Here is a 23,504-nt window from a genome sequence, read left to right as displayed (position 1 = left end):
TTTCCGCGAACCGCCCGTTTCCCGCTGCAGAGGAAGCAGCGCAGCCGCCGCCCCTCCTGCCGCCGCTCCCGGCGGATGTCCGGCCGCGGCCATGGCGCTGGCGGAGGCGGGAGCCCGCGGGCGGCTCCTGCGCTGGCCCCAAGTCTTCCTCTTCGGGGACTCCATCACTGAGGTAGCGCCCGCCCGCCCCTGGCATCTCAATTCCCGTGCGGAGCTCCTTGGCCAGCCCGGCTCCTCGTACCGGGATCGGCGGCTCAGCAGCCTCCCGGCGCTGGGCCGAGCACCGAGAAAGCGCCGGGGAAATGCCGGTCCGGCGGCTCTGGGGACCGCGGTCACATCCCTACCGGAGCCGCCGTGACGCTGTTCCAGGGGCCCTCACGCCTGGTGGGCCTTCACGAAATTTGGAGCYGTGTCACAAAAATTCCTGAGGTCCCCTTGTCGGGGGCGCGATCTGGTGAAGGTGTAGCTTGTGATGTTTCGGTGTCGGGGGCATTTTCCATGCAGGGAGCGCAGCGTGCTGCCCATGGATTTGCAGAGACCTCGCACTCCGCGCTCCCCGGCGCCTGGTGCATCCCAGCTCCCGGTGTCGAGCTCGCCCAGCCTCAGGTTCACTGATGTGACCGGCCCACGGCCTGGTGAACATGTCCTGTGAGGCAGCACCAGCTTTTTAGTGTTGGTTTGGGGTCCCTGYCTTTTGTTGCGTGGGTTGTGTGGTGGGTCACGGAGCTGCTCTGATGACAAAATCTCTGACCAGAGACAAAGTTTATTTTTAATGGGAGATGGGTGTCTGCGCCGACTCACTGTGCAGAGTTGTAGCAGGGAGGGGATAGTACGGTGGCAATAAGAAGGGGTTTGTTTTTCTGCTTCTGGAAGAGGTAGGTATTAAACCGCACTCCAAAGCAGCATATGGAGAGGGTTTTTGAGAGGTGCTCTTCAGAATGAAAGGATCTGAAAAATAGAAAAATACTACAAACAAACACAACAAACCTTCACTGGACGAAATGAAACTGCAGTCTGACTGCAGTTAGTTTGTATTTTGAAGGGACTCCAGGGTCTGTCCCTCTGTAGGTAGCAGCCGCGTGTTGCCTTGGATGCCAGTGGTGTGCGTGGGGACACAGCACTGTGACCCGAGGGGCAGGGCAGGGAGAGAGGAAAGGCTGCTACAGCAGTACCAGAGGCCATGCACAAAAGCTGTTGAGGCGGGAAGGTGCCAGTGGTGGGGCTGAGCCCTGGGGAACAAGCTTTTCCATGAAAGATCTAACTATTTTCCTTGTTTTCAGTACTCCTTCCAGGAAAATGGCTGGGGGGCATACCTTGCTGAGAGACTGGTCAGGTAAGAGCCTGAATTTCAAAAGTAATTTGTAGCCTGCAGAAAGTCATGCAGTTTTTCTAAATGAAACCAACAGTGGTTAATATTTAATGCATGTTTCTTTATTGACATTCATTCATTTAATGAAGTGGAACTGCCTTCTGGGCAACATGCCCAGAACTGGTAGAATACTCTTTGGATGTTTGCACTCAAAGCTTGAGTGGAAATTAAAAATTCCTTAGTGATTGTCAGGATTGTCCGGTTCCATAGTGTGAGTAACAGGTGAATACTACATGTGCAATCTGTGTGCGCTTGCAAAGCATGATCCTATTGAAAACTCCTGTGACATCTCGTTTTTTCTGAGAGGGATGGAGGCAGATAGCTTGACAGAATGGTTCAGAGCCTTCCAAGTTTTGTTTTGGTGGACAGAGGAGAGATACTCTTTTTGATATGTGTTTCCATTTCAGAAAATGTGATGTTGTGAACCGTGGGATCTCAGGATACAACACCAGATGGGCTAAATTGATTCTTCCACGGCTGATCACTGGAAGTACTAATGCTGACAGTATTGTTGCAGTTACTATTTTCTTTGGAGCTAATGACAGTGCTTTGAAAGGTAGGTTGGCTTGCTTTCTGTCTTTTTTTTTTCCTGTGCCCTGTTCTCTTAAAATGGTTTTACAGTTTTGCAGAATAGGCAGAACATTTCACAGGCTTTTCCTGCCAGTTCTCCAGGARCTGATTGCTCTCTTTTCATTTATAGAGAGGTTTGTTTTCAGTCATTTCATTTGTATTTAAACCATGCAGTGTCTTCCATTTCTCTCCCTATCACCGAGTTTTAATATTAGGAAAGTAAATTTGAAGGTGCTCAAGACTTACTGTATAGTGGTTGCCTAAAATTGGAGTTGGGCATCCAGCAGGTTTTTCTGCCTTTAAAGGRTTTAATGAGTTCTTGGCAGATGGGCTGAGGAAAGGTGGGAAGGTAGCATTTGGATTCTCTTTCACATAAGCATAGCAGGACAGAGTCTAATCAAAATGATAACATCATGAAGGACTGACTGCATGTCTATGGGACTTGCAAGAATTTTCTCAGCATCCGAGAGCATTAGAAATCTCAGGGTTTGTTCAGGTGAGGTTTGAGGTGATYATGTGTTCTACTGTTAAGATACAAAGTTGTAAAAGACTGCATCTTAAAAAGCTGCAGCTCTTGGGGTTTTCTCCCCTGTGCCTTATTTGTGTTAGTTGGAAATGCTCTATTTAAACTCTTGATTTGTCTGCTTTGAGTATTGAGGATCAGCATTTTCCTACCACACCTCCCAAATCCATTGTTGAGGGGAACTGCATGCTGGAAATGAGTGTCCATGATGGCCATAGGGTGTAACAGTCCCTTTATGCTGTGTAACAAACCTGCAGGGAGCTCAGCACCACTGATGCCTGTGCTCCACCCCTCACAGAGCTGAACCCAAAGCAGCACGTTCCTTTGGAGGAATACGCCACAAACCTGAAGAACATGGTGCAGTACCTGAAGTCAGTAGACATTACTGCAGACAGGATTATTTTGATCACACCACCACCTCTTCAGGAATCAGCTTGGGAAAAGGAATGTCTTGCCAAAGGTAATAGAATTACGAGGATGGGTTGAATTTGAGCATTTTGCCAGCAGTGTAAGTGACAGATCCCAGGCTGTCAGGTGATTTCCTTGGTGTGTGTGCCATGTTGCAGTCATGTTCTCTGACTTGTTGGAAAAGGGCTGCTAACTTTTACTAAACAACTTTTGGATAAGCTCATGGAGTAAGTACCAACTAATTACTAATGTCCTTTCCAAAGTGTTGATTGATCTGCTAATGCATAGAACTGACAGAAGTGGCTGCCTTCTAAGAACATGGTGTTTGTCAACATGTCCTAGGCAGATTACATCGTGTCCCAGCAGCTTCCAAAATAATGTAAATAATGGAAGATATTTTGTCATTGTGTGCATTAGAAAATTTTATATTAGGTACAGCACATTTCATGTGCATTTGGATAAGAAGTAATATCTCAGCCAGGTTTATTTTAAAGTTAAAAAAACAGTATCAGAGAATATAATRTTCTAAGTATGCTAATAAAAGTGCCTGAAAAGAAGAAAATGGTAGTTAAATTATTTCCCATTATGCTGTTTAAGCATAATTGGAGACATAATAGCACCATTGCTTTGTTACTGAGCTGGTGGAAATTGCCATAATCCTACTGACTCCAGCAGTGACAGTTTATACCTCCTGAGAGCGTATTTTCTTTTCTGTTGGAACACTTTTGGCCACTTCTTGTGCATTTATAAAAAAATTTTGAGTTAGGTCAAGACAGAGCTGGTGCCTTAGTAGCACCATTTGCTATAATTTAGGTGGTGTTGCATATCATGAGTTGTGTTTTCAATCAGAGCAGTAAAACTTTGAAGATGACTAAGTTTAAACTGCATTACATTAGACAAAATTATTGTATGATTTTGCATCAGGAGGCTTTGATGTGATGAGATGAGCACACCTCTAATGCTGCTTTTCTGGCTCCCAGCTATCAAGGAGTACTTGTAATGTTAATCCATTTTCCTCTTAAAGCTATCCTTTTTRTGGGGTAGGGATGGAGGAAACTTGCATTTACAACATTGAATCTGCCAGCATTTGTCTAAAAGAGAGTACTATCTAGGAACTGAACAGAAGASAGTGATCTCACACCATGGATCACAAATGAAGCATTGTGGGCACAGTAAGCAGCAGTATCAGACCATCTGCCCTCCAGTATCAAGGACAAATGTTCTGCCTATTTCTAGTTTTGTTAGATAGGTGTCAGAGCAAAGGAGAGGTGGGAGTCAGGAGAATGGGGATGTTCACAGGAGCATTCATCCAAGTGTGAAAAATAGCAAGAGGGCTACTGGAAGGAGCAGTTGCGTTTGGAAGTCAGCCAAAAAGCAGAGGGTAACTTGTGAATAGATTTCCATTTACTTAACTCTGTTTTACCTGCCATTAGCAGGTGTATGAAGAGTTTTAAATCTAAGCACTTCTTTCACCTGAAGCTTGCCAGAAGGTGCAAGCTGTGAGCAGCAGAGTTATCCTTTGTACTTGTTGCTGTTGCTTCTCTCTCACTTATTGCATGTTTGTTAAAAAGAGACATTTTCCAGTGACTTGGAAGCAAAGGTTGCCCTGACAAAGACCGTACATGCTGTAACTTCTGGCCACTTACATTGCTGTGCTTTGGATTTAGTTTGTGATTGGTTAAGTATGCTGATTTAATTTGATTGTTCATGTGTGCCACAGAAGACTGAAATCACAGTGTGTCAGTGGCCCTTGCTGGATGTTCCCTTTGGTTTTGATTGGCAGGTGACAAACTGAACCGCTGCAATGCCACCACCGGGCAGTACGCCCAGGCCTGTGTCCAGGTCGCCAAGGAATGTGGCACAGATGTGCTCGACCTCTGGACCCTGATGCAGAAGAATCAGGTATGATAAAATYAGAAATATTTGAAACTGTCATGAATTGTGAAATGCATCATTTAGCAGAGAGGAACCAGTGGTGCTGCATTGTCCCTGAAATGATACAAAATACAAAATGATCCAAATTTAGGGAAGGGAAAAAATAATCCAAAGTGCATCATAGTTGGCAATGAGAAATAAAGCTTTATACAACCTGGCCATGATACATGGTTAGCAAATGTCCCCTGAGTGTATTATATCTCAATAGGCTTTTCCTTGGACTTGGAATAGTTTATTGGAAGAGGCCTCTGGTGGCTTTTTGTCCAACCCACTGTGCAGTGCTGGGCTAACTTCAAGGTCAGATTTGGCTGCACAAGGGTGTTGCTGATGCTTCTGACCAAATACCCAAACTCATCCATGGGAGACTGCAGACCYTTCCTGTGAGCAGGTAACTGCAGTTTGGACACTGAACCTTTTCTCTGTCTGCACTCCTGATGCAGTAGACTGTTTAGTAGTGCATCAATATTTTGATGGCATCACTTCATCCCATGATCTTTTTCTGATGAATAGCAGTGATTTTGCCATCAGAACATTCTCTTAGTATTTTAAATAAACGATGAAGAATAAAACCAGCGTACCAGGTGACTTTAAAGAATTACTCAAGACCTCTTTGCAGCTAGCAAAAACATTAATACATGTTTTTAATCTGCCCTGTAGGATTTCTCTTCCTATTTGTCTGATGGTCTTCATTTATCGGCAAAAGGCAACAGCTTTCTAGCAGCTCAGCTTTGGTCACGCCTGGAAAACAAACTGTCTGCTCTTCCTTCACTGCTTCCTTACTGGCGTGACGTGGACCACACCAATCCCGAGGCCAGTCTTCTGTGACATCTCCTGCAGGGGGGAGCTGGGGCAGCCACGCTGGACAGAGCCAGCCCATTATCCAGCAACGTGCTGCAAACAGTGTGTCCTCAGGGAACGGGGCACTGGGGAGTCCCCAGCAATGCCCTTGGCTGTCCYCTTCTCTTGGTCTGTAGGAGAATAAAGGTGAGACCACTTGGGTGTGTCCTGGGGTGGTTTTTCTTCATGCTGCTGTTGCCTTCATGCTGTTGCTGCTGTGGGGATGAGCAGCTCTTTCCTTGGAAGACTCGGAGGAAATCATGTCTCAGCTGCTCTGTGGCCAAGGGACAGAGGCTGCCCTGACCAGTTCCCGGCTTTGCTGAGCTTGGGGGACTGCTATGATTAATACCATCCACTTGCTTTAAACAGGAGCTTGTGAGAGGCAGTAGTGTGGAGTTTGTCAAGAGCCATTAATGTCAGTCCAGATTAACTTACTTGGATGTAATGCAGCAGGAAAGGCAGTTCCATGAGTTCTACTTTGGCTTAAGTAGTAATAGAGAGTAGTTTAGAGCTGGGGTTTTAAAATTTAACTTACTCTGGCACCAGCAGCAGCTTCTTTATACCCAGCTCTTGCGTACAGGCGCAGATTTCAGACCAGTGCATGTTTTTGGACAGTATGAAACTGCTGATACATGAGCTTGGAGAAACTACTGGAAAAGGTCTGCATCTCTGCTGACAAAACTGCATCTTCATGTCATTTGCCRTCAAGTTAAGGAGACCTTCCAGGTGAACTTTGAGATTTGGTGATAATTTAACAACTCATGTAAGTACTGTAGACTATGTACATTTTGGCCAAGGGAACACAAACTACAAAACTGCTTTTACAAACAAAAAAAAAATTGCCTTAAACCTATATGAAATTCAACAAGTAGGGAAAAAAATGGGAAACTATTTTCTAGCAAGCCAGATAGCAGCAAAAATAAGGATAAAAGGAGCTGTGCATAAAAATCAAATAGTGTATCAGTGCAAATATTACCTCTCCATAATTTTGGCTGTAGTAACAGTTATGTTGACATTGAACAGGTGTGTTTATTGTGTAGTGACAGAGTAATGAGAGGCTTTTATGCTGTCTGGCACTGTTAGTGCCATTAGCCTGCTTTTGCCTCATTAAATAATTAAGACAAGCTGGCCAAGACTTGTCTTCTACTCTGTATTATAAACTGGAGCATAAGTAGTTATTTTTCTTGTGCAGGRAGCCAGAACAAATATATAAATATTTATGAGTATTAAACTGGACTATCCTTTAATAAATGCTTACAGTAAAGACTGGCTGAACAGCAAGAGGGGTTCCTAATGGAAAGCCATGGCTCCTCCTGCCTTAGATGTAACAAACCATGCAAAAATGCTTTTTTTTCTGGAATACAGCTCAGGCTGGGGAATGGATTCTGTGATTTCCAAGGCCTGCTCCAAATCTGTATTTTCACGCTCCCAAGCACCTGCCACTGTGTGGTTTTGGATGTAAAGACCTTTGTGCTGAGAAAATGTATTTACAGATTTGGTACCTGAACAGGCATTTGAACATACCCCCCATCCCTTAAGCATTCATGCCACCATTTGAACTAATAATAATCTGTAGAACACATGGCAAGACCAGCTACAGCCCGGGCAGGAAGCAGGCAGCCCTCAGGGTGCACGTCTGCACCACGGATAACCAGGTCTGGCCTTTGCAGCATCTCAGCTCAGAAGGGAGCARTCAGAAATCATGGCTCATGCCTGGCTGCATGCCAGACTTTTAAGCCAGGCTTTGACAACTGAAGCAGAGATCTTTTACAAAAGGACTGCATAGAAACAGCTCTGGTTTAACTGTTTTGTTGTTTTTTAATATAAAAAGCCTTTATTTTGTTGGGAATTAAATTAACTCCTCACACATGTACTTTGCATTGAATCAAAAAATGAAAACCCAAACAAAAAACAAACAACCCCCCAAAAAGTTCAAAACCAGTATATAAAACACAATAGCTAGTCAGATAGGAATACCATAAGGCACACATTCAAGTACTCGTGTAACAAGTATCCTCGGGTGTGGAGGAGAGGGAGCACTCACACAACTTTCCAGCACAGGTTCGGTTCCTTTCCCTCACGATTAAAAACATGGGCTCAGCGCAGCCCCGCTCCCCTGTGGCTGAGTCCAGGCTTGTAACAGTTAAATGGTTTTGCCCTTGACCACATTCTGTCAGTTTTATCCATGGATTATTGTGGGAGAACAGACACAGAATGAAGGTGTACTCCCGGAGAGTCGCTCTGTGACTCCACTGTCAGTCCATCAGCTACAAAGCTAAAAAAATGCTCATGTGCCAGTCTCAGCTTACCTGACAGRTCTCCAGGGCTACAGAAGACACCATCCAATTACCAACTTTCAGCATTACATTTTACTRCGTGTGAGAATCTGAATTCACAAAATCTCCTCCTTATACTTACCCTGCAAGTTTTAACGAAAGTTTATTTCTTTACTAAATTCACAATTGTGTTTAAACAAATGCCTCCCCTGCAAGAGTATTTTTTTTGCCCTCATTGATGCAGTAGGAACTTCCAGAGGCCACAGAGGCCACGGAAAACTTGAGTTCAGCAATTTGAACATTTCAACAATAGTGTTGCCTATTTTAAAATAACATTTGGAGAAACATTTCTGCACAAAACTGCTGTAAACAGCAGTTTACAATGTCCTCATCTGCATAAATGACATCTTCCTTTACACTTCTTTCTCCAACCAGACACCTGCAACACACAAACCTGAGTGCAGAGTGGGAAGCTCCCAACAAAAGCCATGAAAGCAAGAAAACCTCAGCACTGAGGCAGAAGAGTTTCATGCTAGAGGAGCATTTCTCATGCACCATATATGGTTTAACAGCCTCTCCGATCCTTTTATTTATACAGAAGCTGGGCATCATAAAGCTTTATTCTGATCATGCATTTCATTGAATGCTGTGAGACTGTGTTTTTATCTGTTTCACTGCTCTCAAGGCATTTGCTTAGGCTTTTGGTTACATGTACCTTAAATTGCTAAATTATCTACTCTATTATGAAACATATTGCAGTGTTCATTTTGGTTTTAAAAGCCCCTTAATTTTGTCTATCAGTGCTGTCAGACTACAAAATATTAAATTATAAAAAAAGGCTGATATACACAATCCAATATCCATCAGGATATTTGGTTTTGCACCACAGGTTGAAGGAAATGTTAAAGGTCAAGGAAGTAGAAAAACAAATCCAAAAAGCTTCAAAAACAAGCCAGTTCTAGTTTGGATTTTCCTTTTTAAAAGATATAATGCTCTAWTAAATGTAATTTAAGGAAGGTCATACACATGACCAGCATCTGCAGTAGGTCACTTCCTTATTCTCCCACTCCCTCACAAAAATATATATACATATATTTATATTTATAGAAATGAAATGGTTTCAGATCCTTATTTTGCAGACACAAGTCATACATTTAGAAGGCAGCAGGACACTAGCACTCTGTTTCTTTGCTGTCCACCCGGTTCTGGCGCTGCAGTTTGAAGGACGAAGCTTTCTCACTCCTAATGACAGGATGGTCTGTCAAGTCCTCAAAAGATTTGGCAGCTGAGCTGCTGTTTGGGAAAGGGTCCTTCTCAAAGGCGTCCTCGTCGATGTGCGAGTCGGTGCTGGGGTCCTCCTGGATGGTGTCCATTCTCTGGTGGTCCTGCTTGGGTGGCGCGGGCGCGGGTGCGGCCGTCAGGGGCTGCAGCGGCTGGTGCCGGCTCGTGGCCGGCGCCGCAGGGAACGGCTTGATGATGCGAACAGAGGCTGAGTCCAGGCTGCTGAGCATCTCCACGTTCTGCAAGACAAGCAGCAGCGGTGTCACTGGCAAAAGCAACCAGCATCTCGTCCAGGGTTCGAGTTTTGCACCATTTTTCAAAGGGAGAAGGGACATTTCTGAGGAGCACCTGCACTCCTGTTGGAACAGTTTAAAAGCTACCACACCACCCCCTAAAGGCAGAAAGGCTGTTTTCTCTCTCCTCCACTCTCTGTATAAAGCACCACAGGTGAGAGCCCCACTGGGACAGAGCTCATGTCTAGGCCCTACCTTCCTGGGGCCCAAACAGCTTTGGCAAAACCTAGGACTGGAAATGCAGGGTCAAGCCATGTGACACAGAGCTCAGTGCAGGGAAACAGTTATCCAGTCCTCCAGCTTGCAGAGTTCATGGTTTCATGTACAAGAAGCTGCACTGAACACGGGGTCAAAGACTGCAGGGACCAGTRTCATCACAACCAGGTTCTGCAGCCCAGATCAAGTACAAGTCCATTGATGTCTGCTTCTATTTGAGCATGGTTTGGAAAATAGCCAGAGAGCTCTAGGCTTAAAAAATYCCCAAGGACCTCACCAAATGCAACTACTGGGAAGGATGAGATGTTTACCTGCTACCATTTCCCAACTGCTCCATCSTCAGATTCAAAAGACAAAATCTGTTAAACTGTTCCTGGTGCAAGGTACCATTGGCATACTTGTGCTCTCTCCTGCCTCTGGGATTTTCTTGATTAAATGTAAATAAGAAGCACTAAGKTAAGTTTTCTTAATGGCATTCAAGACCAGCTATGGGGCACTCAAACTTAAGATCACCCTCAATTCTGTCACAGTAGATGACAGAGGCAGTCTGCCTCAATGGTCTCTGACTTCAGCATGCTTCCTTCAATAATAGTACAACAAAGAGCTCTGCAAGGCTTTTTTCCCCTCTCCCCTTACAGAACATTTCCTTAATTGAATATTTCAGTTCTTAATAGGAACTGGATTGTCAAASCACAGGAAAGGATACCCAAAACTCTACGTCACAAGGTGCCCTRTACTGGACTGTAATTAAAATTTATCTTGGCACTTGTTTGTTCTTCCCCTCTTCCCACTCTCTATCTGCAAGGCGAGAAGTGTCACGGATGGGCCCCTTGAGCAACTGGAAGGCTGTAGCACATCTGGCTGCTGGAAGCAGACTCCTGCAAACAGCCATCGTGCAGCAAAGACACCACATTTTGGAGTTTCTGAGCCTCGTGTTTCAGTGACACCACTTGGCTGGTGATGGCTGTGGCTGGTGCTGCTGAATGCGCTGTGCCGAGGGGATGCCAATGGGTGAAGCTTTGCTCTGCAGAGCAGAGTGGCTTCCTGCCCCTCTCTGCTGCACCAGAGTGGCTCTGTCAATAAGGCACAGCTCTTACAGGAAGGAAGAACCAGATCCTGCCATACCGCAGTGCTTGGCAAGAGTAAACACAGGCTTCTTCAGAAAGCTGTTTCCCCTCACATGGATTGACCCCTCTGCATTGTGGGGCTCTGGGGCTCTCTGTAATTACTCTTTTGGTAAGTACTCCACTGACACCTGAGGTTCAGGTTTTCCAATACACACGGGACAGCTTTCTGCCAATTCAGACTTAGCAACTTACACTGGGGCAAAACAGGGACTTTGTGTTCTCCTCATACTGCTTGTCCAATTTCTTGTCCTGTTGAAAAACACAAAATAAGAAAGTTAATTTCCCTATGGCAAGGTCTCCTTTWTCCTGCAGGGACACAGCACTGTGTGCATTTCTTTCCCCTTCCCCTACTTCCCATGCCTTTCCATTCATCCCAGGAGGGCTTGTGGRCACAGCACCCCTTTGCTCTAAGCCCACACTGTTGTCAGCAGCACGCCACATGCCCACGCTCCCAGCTGCCAGGAGCTCTTGTCTTTACCCATCCACCCAAGCTCAACAAAGATCACTTCCCACTCTGGGTCTCCCCTCAAACTGTGGGTGTCTTATTTCTTTGCAGGGCTTTAGAAGACTTAGTTTTTTAGGATACAGGTTCCAAAATTATACTTGGGTAGAATTCAGAGGGCAGAGAAAGACAATCTGCCTGGGAAAGAATAGGAAAGGCTCCAGGGAATAGTCATGGGAGCACTGGGTCTGCCAGGGCCTGGCAGAGTTTAGTAAGAGTTTTGCCTACTGAAGGAGCAGTAAGCCTTACATATGCTGGATTTCCCCCCAGGGTTTGCTAAAAGCTTCCCATCATTTKCTCCCACAACCATCTGCCATTTCACATATGAAGGGTGTTCTCACAGCAAAATCCAACAGAGCAGTCATCTCAAAGACAGCTTACTCACCACACAGTGCACAAGGATGCTGAGAGGAATCCAAAACAGTAGGGAGAAGACAAGCACAGAGCCCACTATATTATCCGCTAGGAACTTCCCTGTGAAACCAGTTCAAATCTGTCAGTTACCTACTAAATACTGTTTTATGAACACACACATCTATCYCCCTTCTGCAGCCACTGCTCAGGCAAGTGGTGCCTCAGAATTGCTCAGAGAAGCASAGGCTGCCTACTTTGGAGTAGGCAAGGATAAAATACAATTTTAGAAAATTTTATCCAGTATGCTAATAATAACAGGTTTTCCTGKTTTTGCTTCTGATGAGAAATGCTGTAAGGCTATAATATTTAATATGGGCTGTTTTAGAATATACTGAGTCAGCCAAGCTGCCCCTCTCACTTACACAAGACACACTGTGAGTCCATTACCAAAATCTGATGTAACAGTCACATGATCTCTACCTGCTTCCACAAACAAAATATTTGAAAGTCAAAGATTCAAAAACTAGCCTAAATGGTTTTGTCAATTACCTAAGAAGCAATTTTTTGTCCCTGACATTTGAGATTGAAAGCCCCAACACAGATTATTGCACTCTGCAGGCCCAGCAGTACCATGGGCRCACACACTTAGGGTTTGTGACACAGCACCAGCTTAATCTGGTGCCAGTAACAGAGCGAGACACCAGGGGTGACACCTGGGGTGAGGGGACACCTGCTTGGGTTGCACAGCTGGGATCAAGATCAAGGAGGCCCACTCAGYCATAGGGAGTGACTCAGCACAAGCACAGCTTGAGGTGTGTGACCTCTGGTTTTCCTAAATGACAGAGAAAATACGTGTTCCCCTCCTGGTCTGCTGACATTTAAATCCCACTGAGAGGCCCATTTTATATCCTGCTGAATCTAGCTGACCTCTAAAGAGACTGTTATTTCTTTTTCTCTAATTGACCTAGTTCTTGGTATTCAGACAAGAAGCTATCATATGTTTCACAAGCTTGGAAGATGCTTAGAAAAAAGTGGAGTAGAAAAATGCAAAATGATCCCTCATCCTTTCAGCTTTAAAAGGTGAGATCTGTATTTTCAAACTTCAGGCAAAAATATACTTGGATATATCACTAGCACAGCTACTATCTACCCTTGCACATGGGTCAATAAATACAGCCAGCTAACTCCCTCCGAGGCTTTAGAGATTCATGTCATGAACTCAAAACCTCCCAAAGGATATGGTTATGTATCTTACCAAAAGTGTTGATGCTGAGCTGGTCTATGAAATCCCAAAATCGTTCAATCACATCCTGTACTTGCTTCTCGCATTTACCCTGCAAAAACAACAGAACAGTCTCATGCTACCTAAGCATTATGTACTGCCTTCTCGGAGAGGGAGATACAATAATGGTAATGAAATGAGAACTACAGACACAGCATGACTTCACTTACATTCTGAATTCAGATTTACACTCATGCCCAATAGCAGCAGTCCATTTTTACTGCCTTTATTTTTATCAAACCAGTTTCAAGTCAATTGCTGTCTGAATCAGGTCAAGTTTTAGTGTTTGAAATGTGCAATATCCACCTCACCTTTGGCCCATGTTAGGGGACTTATAACGAGTTTCTTAAGAGAGATTTAAACACTGGAAGCCTCAGTTCCCATTATCCACAAAGAAGGCTGCAGCTCTCAGGAGCCTAAGGTTACAGACAAATTCACTCCCAGATTTGGCTGTGCTGATTTAACACTTGGTCTTCCAGTTCTGCCAACAGAAGGACTAGGGCATGCCCTCCCAAATTCACTTCTGCTGACACCCAGTTTAGTTCCAGCCATTAGGGGCTGCAGGTGTCCATGCAGCTGTACCGTGGAAAAGGTCACTTCTCCATGGCCAGCAACCCATCATGGGCTCACTGCCCCTTTCAGATACTTACAGCTAGATTTTYATGTGATTGCTCCCTGACCTGAATTATTGGAGTACAAATTAATTGGGCGAAYGGGAACAATTGGAAAGGCAAGCACGGCAAACCCAGTCAAGCTTACAGCAGCGCTCAGTCCCCTCTTTCATGCAGGGTGCCAGCTGGCTGAGCTATGGGGAGCAGCAGAGTGGGGGTAATGAGCAGCTGCAGAAGGCAACAGCTTCCCCTTGCAGGGGTCTTGGCAGAACTCAACACCCTCAGCCTCCAACACCCTTTAATATTTACCCTGTGAAAAAATATCTAAAGCCCAAGCTTTGGCTTCTCTTCCGCAGCACAGCCCTCCTCTCTGAGGACTCAGACACCCAGCAGAGCAGAGCTGGGCACACTTACATTTGTGTCACAGAAGCCCACAGTGCAAGGCTTCCCCTTGCGCAGGAACAGGAACTGGTTGTTGGCATCCACGTACGGCGTGCACCTGTCCTGCTCGTCCCGGCAGCACACCTTGCAGGAATTGTCTGTTTCTGTAATAAAGCAGCAAACTCATTCCTGGGAAGCACAGAGTCRCCTGCAACCCACAATTCCCCTTGCTGAGCATGTTCCTCACCAGCTTCCCCCAAGGGAAGGGCAGGACTGAGCCGCCCATCTTTGGGCACTCTGACGATCAAGCCTAAAACTCAATCGCATGCTTTGTGCAATATATTAGGGGATGCAGTAGGACCAAGTTCTCTGAGCTGGTACCCCAACACTGCAGGAATCAACAGGCCAGTGAAGAGGTTCTAAGCACATCCAAAAACACAAATTTAAATATTTCTTAGGCTCCAAGTCCTCTGGGCRCCTTTCTCCTTGGCTATGCTGTCCATCTCAAACAGCACGGCTCACAGAAATTCCTTGTGCTGCAAAGCTTTCATCCTTCTCCTAGCTGCTTTACCACATTCAAGGGATAAATATGGAGAGCAAGGGAGTAGGAAAACTGAGTGGGAGACGTATATGGCAGGCAGGTTAGCAAGGGAATGAACTTGGGGATTCTGTGTACTCAGGCACTTTAATTTCTTTGAAATCTTTCTTTAAACACTTATTGGAGGCCACTACTCCTCGGCCAGATGTGGATCCAGAGGCTGGATCCACATTCTTATAATCCCTTCTGTCCATCTGTGATAGAGCAGCAAGGTAGGAGAGTGTCCTCTCCTTTAGCTGGAGTGTGAGACTGTAAGTTTTATCTTAATATCTGACCACAAGAAGACAAGAGGACATTCACATTCCCCTGTTAAACAGAAAACAGCTGACAAATCCAACAGTTTAAACTTTTCCAGAAACCACAAACTCAGCCCTTCAACAGGCCAGTCCACAGTGAAGCCAAGGAGCAGAGATGAAATACAAATTTCAGTCCCCGTCCTGTTTCAGTTCTGTTTGTTACCCACCATTGCATGCACAYGACCGCAGGTTCTTCTCCCTCTCGCAGAAAGGAACGCACTCCCCATCCTTGCACTTCCCCATGTCCACGCACACTGTGTCATCTGGAGCATTCCCTGGAGGGGGACACTCGCTGCTGTTCCCTACAGATGGAAGTCAGCAGAGTGGGAGGACTGTTAGAGCAAAGGGCAGAGCACCTAAGTGTGCAGAAGAAAAAAGGGAAATAATGGAAATACAGACTTATCCCAGGAAAATCCCAAGAGCTTGTTCTTGGCTTTCATCTGCAGGCTGCCTGCCAGGTGATCTGAGAGGCAGCAGAAGCTCTGGAGGCTTTCAACACCCCAGGCATTGTGGCATTAGCAACCAAGCAGTAAGTGCAGACCCTGGAGCACCCCTCAGCAAAGCACACACTGACTTCACTYCCTACCTCCAAGAAGGATTATGAGGAGGAAGTAAACTAGTGGGGAAGTGAAGCAGAATTGCAGTAATTCCACCTTTTCTATGGCAAAATTCATTCTTCTCCCTTCCCAGTGACACACTTGGTTTTGTTTTTTTTTTTTTTTTTAAAGGAAACAAACATAAAAGGGAAAAAAATGGGGGGAAAAATCAACACTTTATGGTCTTCTAAGCAATAAATCACAAAGTGACTCCTGAACTACAATGGAACTCATTATAGGAGCACATTGTGATGCTTAACTGGTCTCTAAAATTATATGTACCGGATGACTAAAGGGCACTAGACTGAAAGTGGGTTGAACAGGACACTGAGCCTGGAGCACTTGGCTAGCTGYACAGGGGACAGAACCACATCCTACCAGTGCAAAAAGACTCTCCTTTACAAGTGGCATTTATGGCTTCTTGGCATTTCTTTTGTGCACTTTCAAACTGGCAGCCTTTACAGCAAGGACTGTTCCGGTCACTGCGGAAAGATCAAAATGAAAGAGATAAATATTAACCAATTTTTTTAAAAATATGTACAAGTGTGACAAAGCCAGAGAAAAAAGACATTTAGGAAAAAGAAAAACCTACGTCTTGGAGACTGACTCATTGATTCAACCCTTGCCCTCTCTGCCCACTCCCACAATTACCTTTCAGTCTTCATGTACTAAAAGTAAAGTCACACAGAAAGTACAACATATTGAGAGACAACATAGGGACCCTTTTTATTCAAGGCACTTGGATYCTTTCCTTCCCCAAACATTTCTCCCCTTTCTGTTTGTCCTGAAGGTTTCCTACTTTGTATTCTGCATTGTTTTTATTTTCATTGTTCTCACCTAAGGCAAGAAGGCCCTTATAGTATAAAATACTCATTAAAATTGATGGATTTTCTTCCTAAACAACAGGAGTTGCACAAGCTCTCTAATGTTACGTGGTGTAGACCTGAACTGTGAAAAAAACGATTGGACACTGCATTGCAACAAGGACATGAACACCCCAAAAAGCAACAACAGAAAGAGGAGTCTTTAGTGCAGTCACTGTATAGTCTGCTCAAACACATTTTGCAGCAGTCTGGAAATACCAGTATATACCAGTGTAAAAAGCCACCTTCCAATACAAACAAAAATTGTATTTGCACAGGAAGTTGGCACAGGAAATTTTTAATGTGTTTTSATTGTCTAAGTTTGCTTAATAATAATGGTAGTAATATAAATGACAACACAACAGTAATTTTCAAGCCTGTGGTTCTTGACACTTCTCAGGAAAACAGAATGGTATAAAAATTAATGTATGCACACAGAAGCCTTTCATGAAATCTTTTACTGTYGTGAACTCACATATTTAGCCTTGAAGCCACAAAAGAGGCCTGTGATGTTGCAGGTGGCTGTAGGAGTTTTCAGCCCAGCCCATCATTCTCTCCTGTGTAAAGAGAAGCTGCAGGTCATTTCCCCTTACCTGCACTTGGCACCATCTTTCAGTTTACAGTCTGCAGAGCAGCAGGGATCAGCCAGTTGGTACAAGAGACCAGGATCACATTCCTCCCCTTCATCCACTCTGGAGTTCCCACACACTTTGTTGTTGCGCTCTTTGAAGCACTCCTGGGCCTTGATCTCTATGGTCCTATGGATGGATTTTTTGCTGCAGCTTGAGAACATCTAAAGAGTCACAGGGGAAAAGAGCAGCACTGAGGAGTGTCCCTTTCTGTCAACAACTGACACCTAAGACAGCCACAGCCTCTCTATGCCTCCAAGTTCCGGCATCCCAGAAAGCAGTTATTCCCTCTATACTGTCAGTCTGATATCTTGGAAAAATTTTAAAGGGGAAAGTAACAGTTGAGTCCATAATGGGCACTGCTCCACACTGCAGGGACTCCCCCACGCAGTCTGGCTCAGAGACAGCTCCAGCTCTCCCACRGCTTCAGGGCTTCCCCAGCCCCAGGACGGGATGTGCAGCTGCAGCAACAGGCACAGACTGCGCTGCCTCTGGGTGACRGGGCTGGGCACAGCCACAGGGCAGAGCTCACTGCAGACCAACCATCCCCTGATGATCTCAGCTTCTCATCTGCAGAACAGGCACAAGGCCAACTCCCCGCTGCCAGGGCAGGCTTCCACCACACTTGTGGCACCTGGCAGCCCCTCTCCAACAGCAGCTATGGGCCACCCCAGTGCTGTGTGGTACTGAAGGTCCTGGGCTGGACTCTTGCTGATGACCTGCTGGTAGCAGCATATGGCCACAGCTAATTACAAGCAACTAATTAAAATGCACCTTGACACACTATGAACTCCAGTGGAACCCAGATTCCAAAGATGAGCTTATCTTGCAGAGAACCCAAGTGCATGCAAATTAAGGCTAATCCATTACATTCTGGTGGTTTCAAACTACAGGAATCATTAACTAAATAGCTTTGCCATGCAAAGGGTCACTGACCATAGCACATACTTTTGTTGATGGAAAACTAAACAACTATACCTTGTTGTTTTCATGATCCCCACTGACAGCAATAGGATACATGACATATTTCCCACCCTGGTCTTCAGTGGGGGCACACTCTGGCAGACTGTCAGGATCATGCTCTGCTCCAAAGTTATGTCCAAGTTCATGTGTTGTGACCAGGTCAGCCTCCTTTTTTGAACAAGAAAAAAGCAATGTTGAAAAAAGTAGTCTGAGCAATAAAGGACGGAAGATCCCAACTACTTCCAGGCCACCAGTGATACTAAGATAACCAACATGGTCAGGAATTTCCTATGAACATTTTTATGTTTTTAGAAGTGGAGAAATGAAGGTAAATAAAATTGTGGTCCTTTTCAAAGTCAAATTCAAGAATCAGATTTGAACATGAAATCACTGTTCAAGGCAAAATGCAGTCCTAGAATACCAACTCAAGCTTGTTTTCAAGGCAATGCAAATGCTTAAAATATGAAAATTTGCTATTAAGTAGCTGGAAGGCATAAAAAGTTGAAACAAAACCCAATCCAAACAAACACTAGCTACTATGATTAGTCAATCTCTTTGTTTAATGTATCTTGCCACAAGAATTATTTCTTCTAAAYGGATGATGACATTAGGAGTGCTGAATAAACTCTGCTATTGCATGATTTCTAGGAAAGACAGTTGAGGCCCAACAGGGATGGATTTCCAACATCATTTATGCAAGACAGGCCTGTCTGCACTGAGGATCCCMAACCGGCTCTGCTCGCTGCGCACCTCCCACAGCAGATGGTGTCAAGMTCACAAGGTGACAACCACAAATTCAACTCACACAGAAATAAAGGYAACCACAAGGAGACCTGGCAGCTCTGGAGAGGAACCATCACTGCAGCTGCCATGTGGGCATGGGAAGGACCAAACACTGCAAGAGCTTGCCCTGGTCTGTGTCTAAGCACGGCTAATGTGGGAGCCAGAGACAGAAGAGCTGCTTGGGCATCTCTCCTGTGCTTCACTGTGTTTCATTTGGAGAAGTTTTAAGAAGCTTGTTTTGTTGGTTTTTTTAAACCAAAGTGGACACCATGCGGCACCTTCCCTGTGAAATCACTGTGAATCATCGTCCCAAGCCTTGAGCCTGCCACTGGGAAGACAGAAAACTCAGCTTCCTTTGTAATCCAAGGCAGAACTCCAGTCTGGAGACTGAACAACAAATGCAAATAGCATRGCAACAGCTAGAGCTCTCTGTCAACATCCCTCTAACACAAAGCTTTACTGTCTTTTTTTTCCTATCTTCTTGACAGTTTCTCTGCCAAGTTTTAGCCCACACATCAATTATAAATTCCTACTATAATCACGCTACAGAAAAGCACAGCTSAGAAGCCAGCAGAAGTCAGCAAAAGCAAAATATGCCCAACTGCAAAGATTATTAACAGAAGCAGACATAGGCACTGCTCTGGTGTCTTTACAGGAGAGACAAAGCTCATATTCAGGCCTTTGTGTATTTACAGTCATACAATAAAGTATGGAAAAAAGTCCAGAAAGTGTCGACTTACATTAAGCTCAGTATTAGCACCAATAAGCAGTGTGTATTATACTGTTCTCTGTTCTAGTTACTCAGGACACACAAAAATCAGGTGGAGCAATTTCATTAGAAGGCTCAAACTAAACCTCCTACTTTGCCTGCTTATTGTTTGAGGGCTTGTTTTGTTAGAGTTTTRTTGTTTGTTTGAGGATTTTTTGTTAAACCAAAATACATCTAAGTTCATCTTTAGACATCAAAAACCTGGTTATATCTAGAAAACTACAGCTCCTATGAGCTACTACAGCTCCTGGGCTGTTTCCTCATTCCTGTTTCACAGTGAATTCAATCTTCAGTTCCATTCAGTCCTGCCTYCCCTTGTCAGCAACAACAAAAGCGGTGATTTTTGTTTTGTGATCTATWTCCTTATCCCCAGAGATCTGACTCAAATGGAGAGCCAGAAGCTCTTTTCTGAGAGAATTCTGCTTGTCACAATCCCATGACACATCACCAGCACACATGTGCAAGGAGAATACTTTCTTACCTTTGTGAGGATGGTTTTCCCATAGTTCTTGGTGCTGGTCAAGCCACTGTTCAGATAGATATCCTTCTTTGCAATTTGACTGTAATAAGCTACGAAAGTGAGAAATAAATTAAAATTGAGAAACATTTTTCTTGGGTTTCAGGTTAGTTTTGGGGAGAGAGGAATAGCTGTCTGGGCAAATGAACAGCTTTATTGTTTTCACAGGCTCACTAGTGAGACCCTGCCTCTTGCCAATTTTTGGAGCTGGGAATCTTTCAAGCACARCTCCAACAGCTCATGTATTGCATAAAGGGGAAAACACCAGAAATTTACAAGACAGCAGCATCTGCCATTCCAGAACCGCTGCAAAATGCACCCACACAAAGCAGTCCTTAGAACAGKTTTTTTCCTATACACCTTATTCACMCCTGATAGCTTAGTGATTTTGTTTGGGGATTTTTATCTTTCCCTCTTTTGCCAGCTTCAGACAAAAATGGCCATCTCTCCTATGTGAAAAAACAACTGCTAGAGTCTATGCAAATAACACAATATACTCGATGAAAGCTGGAGAAAAGGATTAAACACAAACAACAAAAACTAGCTTGCAACCCACAACTGGGACAAAAGAAAGAGAAGCCTTGCCTTTAGGACAAATGCCACCATGGCTGTTAGGTCTGGGAGAACCAACATAAGCCAATCCAAGCGTTCCCATGTCAAAATCTTGATACGTGAAGAGATGAGCAAGGCACACGTGAGCTGCTTTCTCAGCAATATCAAAGCTAAATTGCTTTGGAAAAAAAAAAAAAAAGGTCAAATCTCTGTTAAGACAGTTTACAGTGAATGTTAGAAGTCATAGATAAGAACATCTAACATGCCAGACTCCTAGATCTGGTTAAGTCAGAAAACAGTAGCTGTTAGCTGTCCTACAGAGCTGCARGAAATTAATGCCCAAGTACACTGTACACATTCATTTACATAACTTGTCTATTCACTTTCCCTTTCCACAGGCAGGGGAAAGCCCAGTACAATAACTTGATGAAGGTCACAAGGCAGCCATTCTCAGAGCCAGATGAACCAGGACTGCCTTTCTGACTCAGACCACATTAATAAGACTAATTGATGTCTGCTCTGTAATTATGCAAGGGAGCCCTTTACCAAGGGCTACAGGGCACAGCAGCTGGTTTGACTTTGTGTGACATCTACACATCATTCAGAGGAAGCAGAGGACTTTCACCCRTTACTACAGAGCAGCCGTATGACTGAGTAATTCTCTGTAAGGGACCAAATTTTTCGAGAGTCAGAACCTACCTCTAGCAGCATTTTCACATCCCAGGCATCTTTCTTATCATCTGGGTAACTTCTTGCCATATTGTAGTGCTTTTCTCCAGGTTTTACAGGATTTGGCTCATTGTGGATGATAATCTGCATGTCAAAAGGGCAACAATAATGAAGAGGAATTTTGGTCAATTTTATAGCTACAGAAAAGGTTTTGATGTAATTTTAAATGTTTCAATAGATCTGCAAGGAAAAAAATCAGACTCAGCATGATTCTAATATTAACTTTCCAGCCTCAACTAAATCATAAGTAACTACATTGTAACTAACCCTTTTTACAGGATAACATCAGAAATTTTCACTGTAAAATTCTGCTTTGAGATGCATTTTACTTTTAGAAAAATCCAAAACAAATAAAACTAGTGTAAATACCCCCAAATCATTTCAGAGTTCTAGCTAACTAAAATGTATTTTAAAGGATTGCTACTTTCCCAGAACCCAGGATTAGTTCATCATGTTCTCTACCCCCTTCCTGCTCTATTAAAGCTCCTTCCTTGTTCCTGCAGACCTTTTCCCAGCAAAGGGGCAGCTGGCTTGAATTGTCTCCATGTCCCACATCACAGCTTTTGCAGTATGCTGAGCTGACAGATTCCTCCTGGTTTYAATGCCCTTTTCCAGATTTCTGCACATTAACTTTGAGATGCCATCATAGAAATTGAAGTCACTACATTTCATGTGTCCATATACCAGCCTCTGCACTACCATCATGTCTAAGGGAGGCGTTAAAGCTCTTCAGGCAAGATTTGTGTGTTTTCACCTGTGTTTGAGGCCCACTCAGGCTTTGTAAGCCAAGCAGTAGCCATAGGCAGAAATATGAAATAAATGCATGAGTATGTCTGACAGAAACAAAACTTGCTCATATTCAGAAAAAAAAGCACTTCTGAATTATGAATAAATAAGGAAACGTTCTCCCTGAAAATTTACATCTCAAACACTGCAAGGAACTGAAAATGGGCATCATGTGTCAGATCATTAACACTACTACTGGCAAGATGCTATTTCRGAGTGCTCCTGGCTGGAGTCAATAATGTAGGATTTTATTATTTTAGCTCTAACCCAAACAAAATAATCAGAAACACCCTGCTATTTAAACCACGCTCCTTYAACTTGGAAGCCCTCTGCAGAGTCCAGTGAATACCTGCTCTATCTGTATGCCGTACCCATTGAAGGTTCCATCATCCCAGGAAGTGTTTCGGTAGATGTCGTCTACTCTGTCTATCAATTCAATCTGTGCAGAAAAGAAAAACAAATTGCTCAGCTAAGCTYTCATGTAGAGAAAGAGACACTGCAACACACTTACCTAGAAATAGTCACTTGAATTAAAATTGAACCTCGTGTAAGGTGACAGACAAACTCCCTGGATCCAAGTACTGTTTGTTTTGGATCAGTATTATCCAATATACTTGAAAATTTTCCATCATAAGAAAATACCACAAACGTTTCCATTTATCACATTTTTTGTGCAGTGGAAAAGCAATAATATTAATAACAAGACATTTTAGGAAACACTTTGTTCGAACACTAATTTTCCAGATTTCTTTGATGGTAAGGGCAGAGGAGGGAGCTATTTTTACTGCTTTGTTTTAGCATGGTGCTTAACTAGTTTAACTGACCACCCAGGCTTGCTCCCSTCACAAAGCCAAAAACCTATTATTTACCTCATTATGGTTCAAACATAAGGTTCCAGAAAGTCTCTTATCAGTGCTCACAATCAGTACTTCCCTTTTCAAGTTGTGCTCTTAAAAAAACACCTTCTACCAAATATAAACTGCCAAACTCGCTGAGAATGATGAGTGACATTCAGAGTCACTCAACAATCRTTTATGCTTTAGTTTTCCAACAGCTGTGTTGTTAACAGCACCCATCTACCCAAGAAACACAACAGGGCTCAGCCTCAGCACATGTCAGATGGTGAGATAAGAGCACCTCTGCAAACACACCAAATGAGGCCCCCTTACCTGGAGTATGTAAAAACATTTCTAGGGACAGAAAGGTCAAAAAGCCAGCACAAGTGGAACAGAGTGATTAGCATTTCAGAGTCAAGCTCAGAAAGAAATTTCTGACAAACAACAGGCTTCCAAAGCTCTTTTCATTTGGTATTGTCTCCAATCCCCAAACCCCCATACTCTCCAGTTCTGCAGAAAGGCTGTGGGTAAGCCTTGTTCACAAAAACCTGTCAGACAGACAACTSCAGAGTTTTGGCTGGGTCACTCAGTAACTGGTACACACAATAGTGCCCTGCTTTCC

General features: G+C 44.1%; 2 protein-coding genes across 2 annotated transcripts in view; one reads left to right on the top strand and one right to left on the bottom strand.

The window, feature by feature from the left end:
- The first annotated feature begins 58 nt into the window (after positions 1 to 58).
- Positions 59 to 5,823, top strand: IAH1 (isoamyl acetate hydrolyzing esterase 1 (putative)). Its single transcript, XM_057371502.1, has 6 exons — positions 59 to 172; positions 1,281 to 1,333; positions 1,777 to 1,925; positions 2,761 to 2,922; positions 4,654 to 4,772; positions 5,463 to 5,823. Exons 1-6 carry the CDS (start codon positions 92 to 94, stop codon positions 5,628 to 5,630), a joined length of 732 nt encoding a protein of 243 aa, XP_057227485.1. The 5' UTR covers positions 59 to 91; the 3' UTR covers positions 5,631 to 5,823.
- Positions 5,824 to 7,449: 1,626 nt separating this feature from the next.
- Positions 7,450 to 23,504, bottom strand: part of ADAM17 (ADAM metallopeptidase domain 17) — a 34,496-nt gene continuing 18,441 nt past the window's right edge. Inside the window, exons 7-19 of the mRNA XM_057371489.1 lie at positions 22,396 to 22,485; positions 21,231 to 21,344; positions 20,565 to 20,709; positions 19,944 to 20,032; positions 17,926 to 18,078; positions 16,912 to 17,111; positions 15,834 to 15,937; positions 15,027 to 15,161; positions 13,999 to 14,129; positions 12,947 to 13,025; positions 11,723 to 11,811; positions 11,028 to 11,084; positions 7,450 to 9,438 (exon numbers count right to left, since the gene is read on the bottom strand). Coding sequence (XP_057227472.1) covers positions 9,091 to 9,438; positions 11,028 to 11,084; positions 11,723 to 11,811; positions 12,947 to 13,025; positions 13,999 to 14,129; positions 15,027 to 15,161; positions 15,834 to 15,937; positions 16,912 to 17,111; positions 17,926 to 18,078; positions 19,944 to 20,032; positions 20,565 to 20,709; positions 21,231 to 21,344; positions 22,396 to 22,485 — 1,734 coding nt within the window. The 3' untranslated portion in view covers positions 7,450 to 9,090. The remainder of the gene's footprint in view (positions 9,439 to 11,027; positions 11,085 to 11,722; positions 11,812 to 12,946; positions 13,026 to 13,998; positions 14,130 to 15,026; positions 15,162 to 15,833; positions 15,938 to 16,911; positions 17,112 to 17,925; positions 18,079 to 19,943; positions 20,033 to 20,564; positions 20,710 to 21,230; positions 21,345 to 22,395; positions 22,486 to 23,504) is intronic.

Source organism: Malurus melanocephalus, unplaced genomic scaffold (genome assembly GCF_030028575.1).
Source record: "Malurus melanocephalus ecotype Western Australia unplaced genomic scaffold, MMel_1.1 scaffold_6, whole genome shotgun sequence".
NCBI lineage: Eukaryota > Metazoa > Chordata > Aves > Passeriformes > Maluridae > Malurus > Malurus melanocephalus.
The sequence above is the reverse complement of the archived record's forward strand: the minus strand, read 5'-3'. Positions and strand labels throughout refer to the sequence as shown.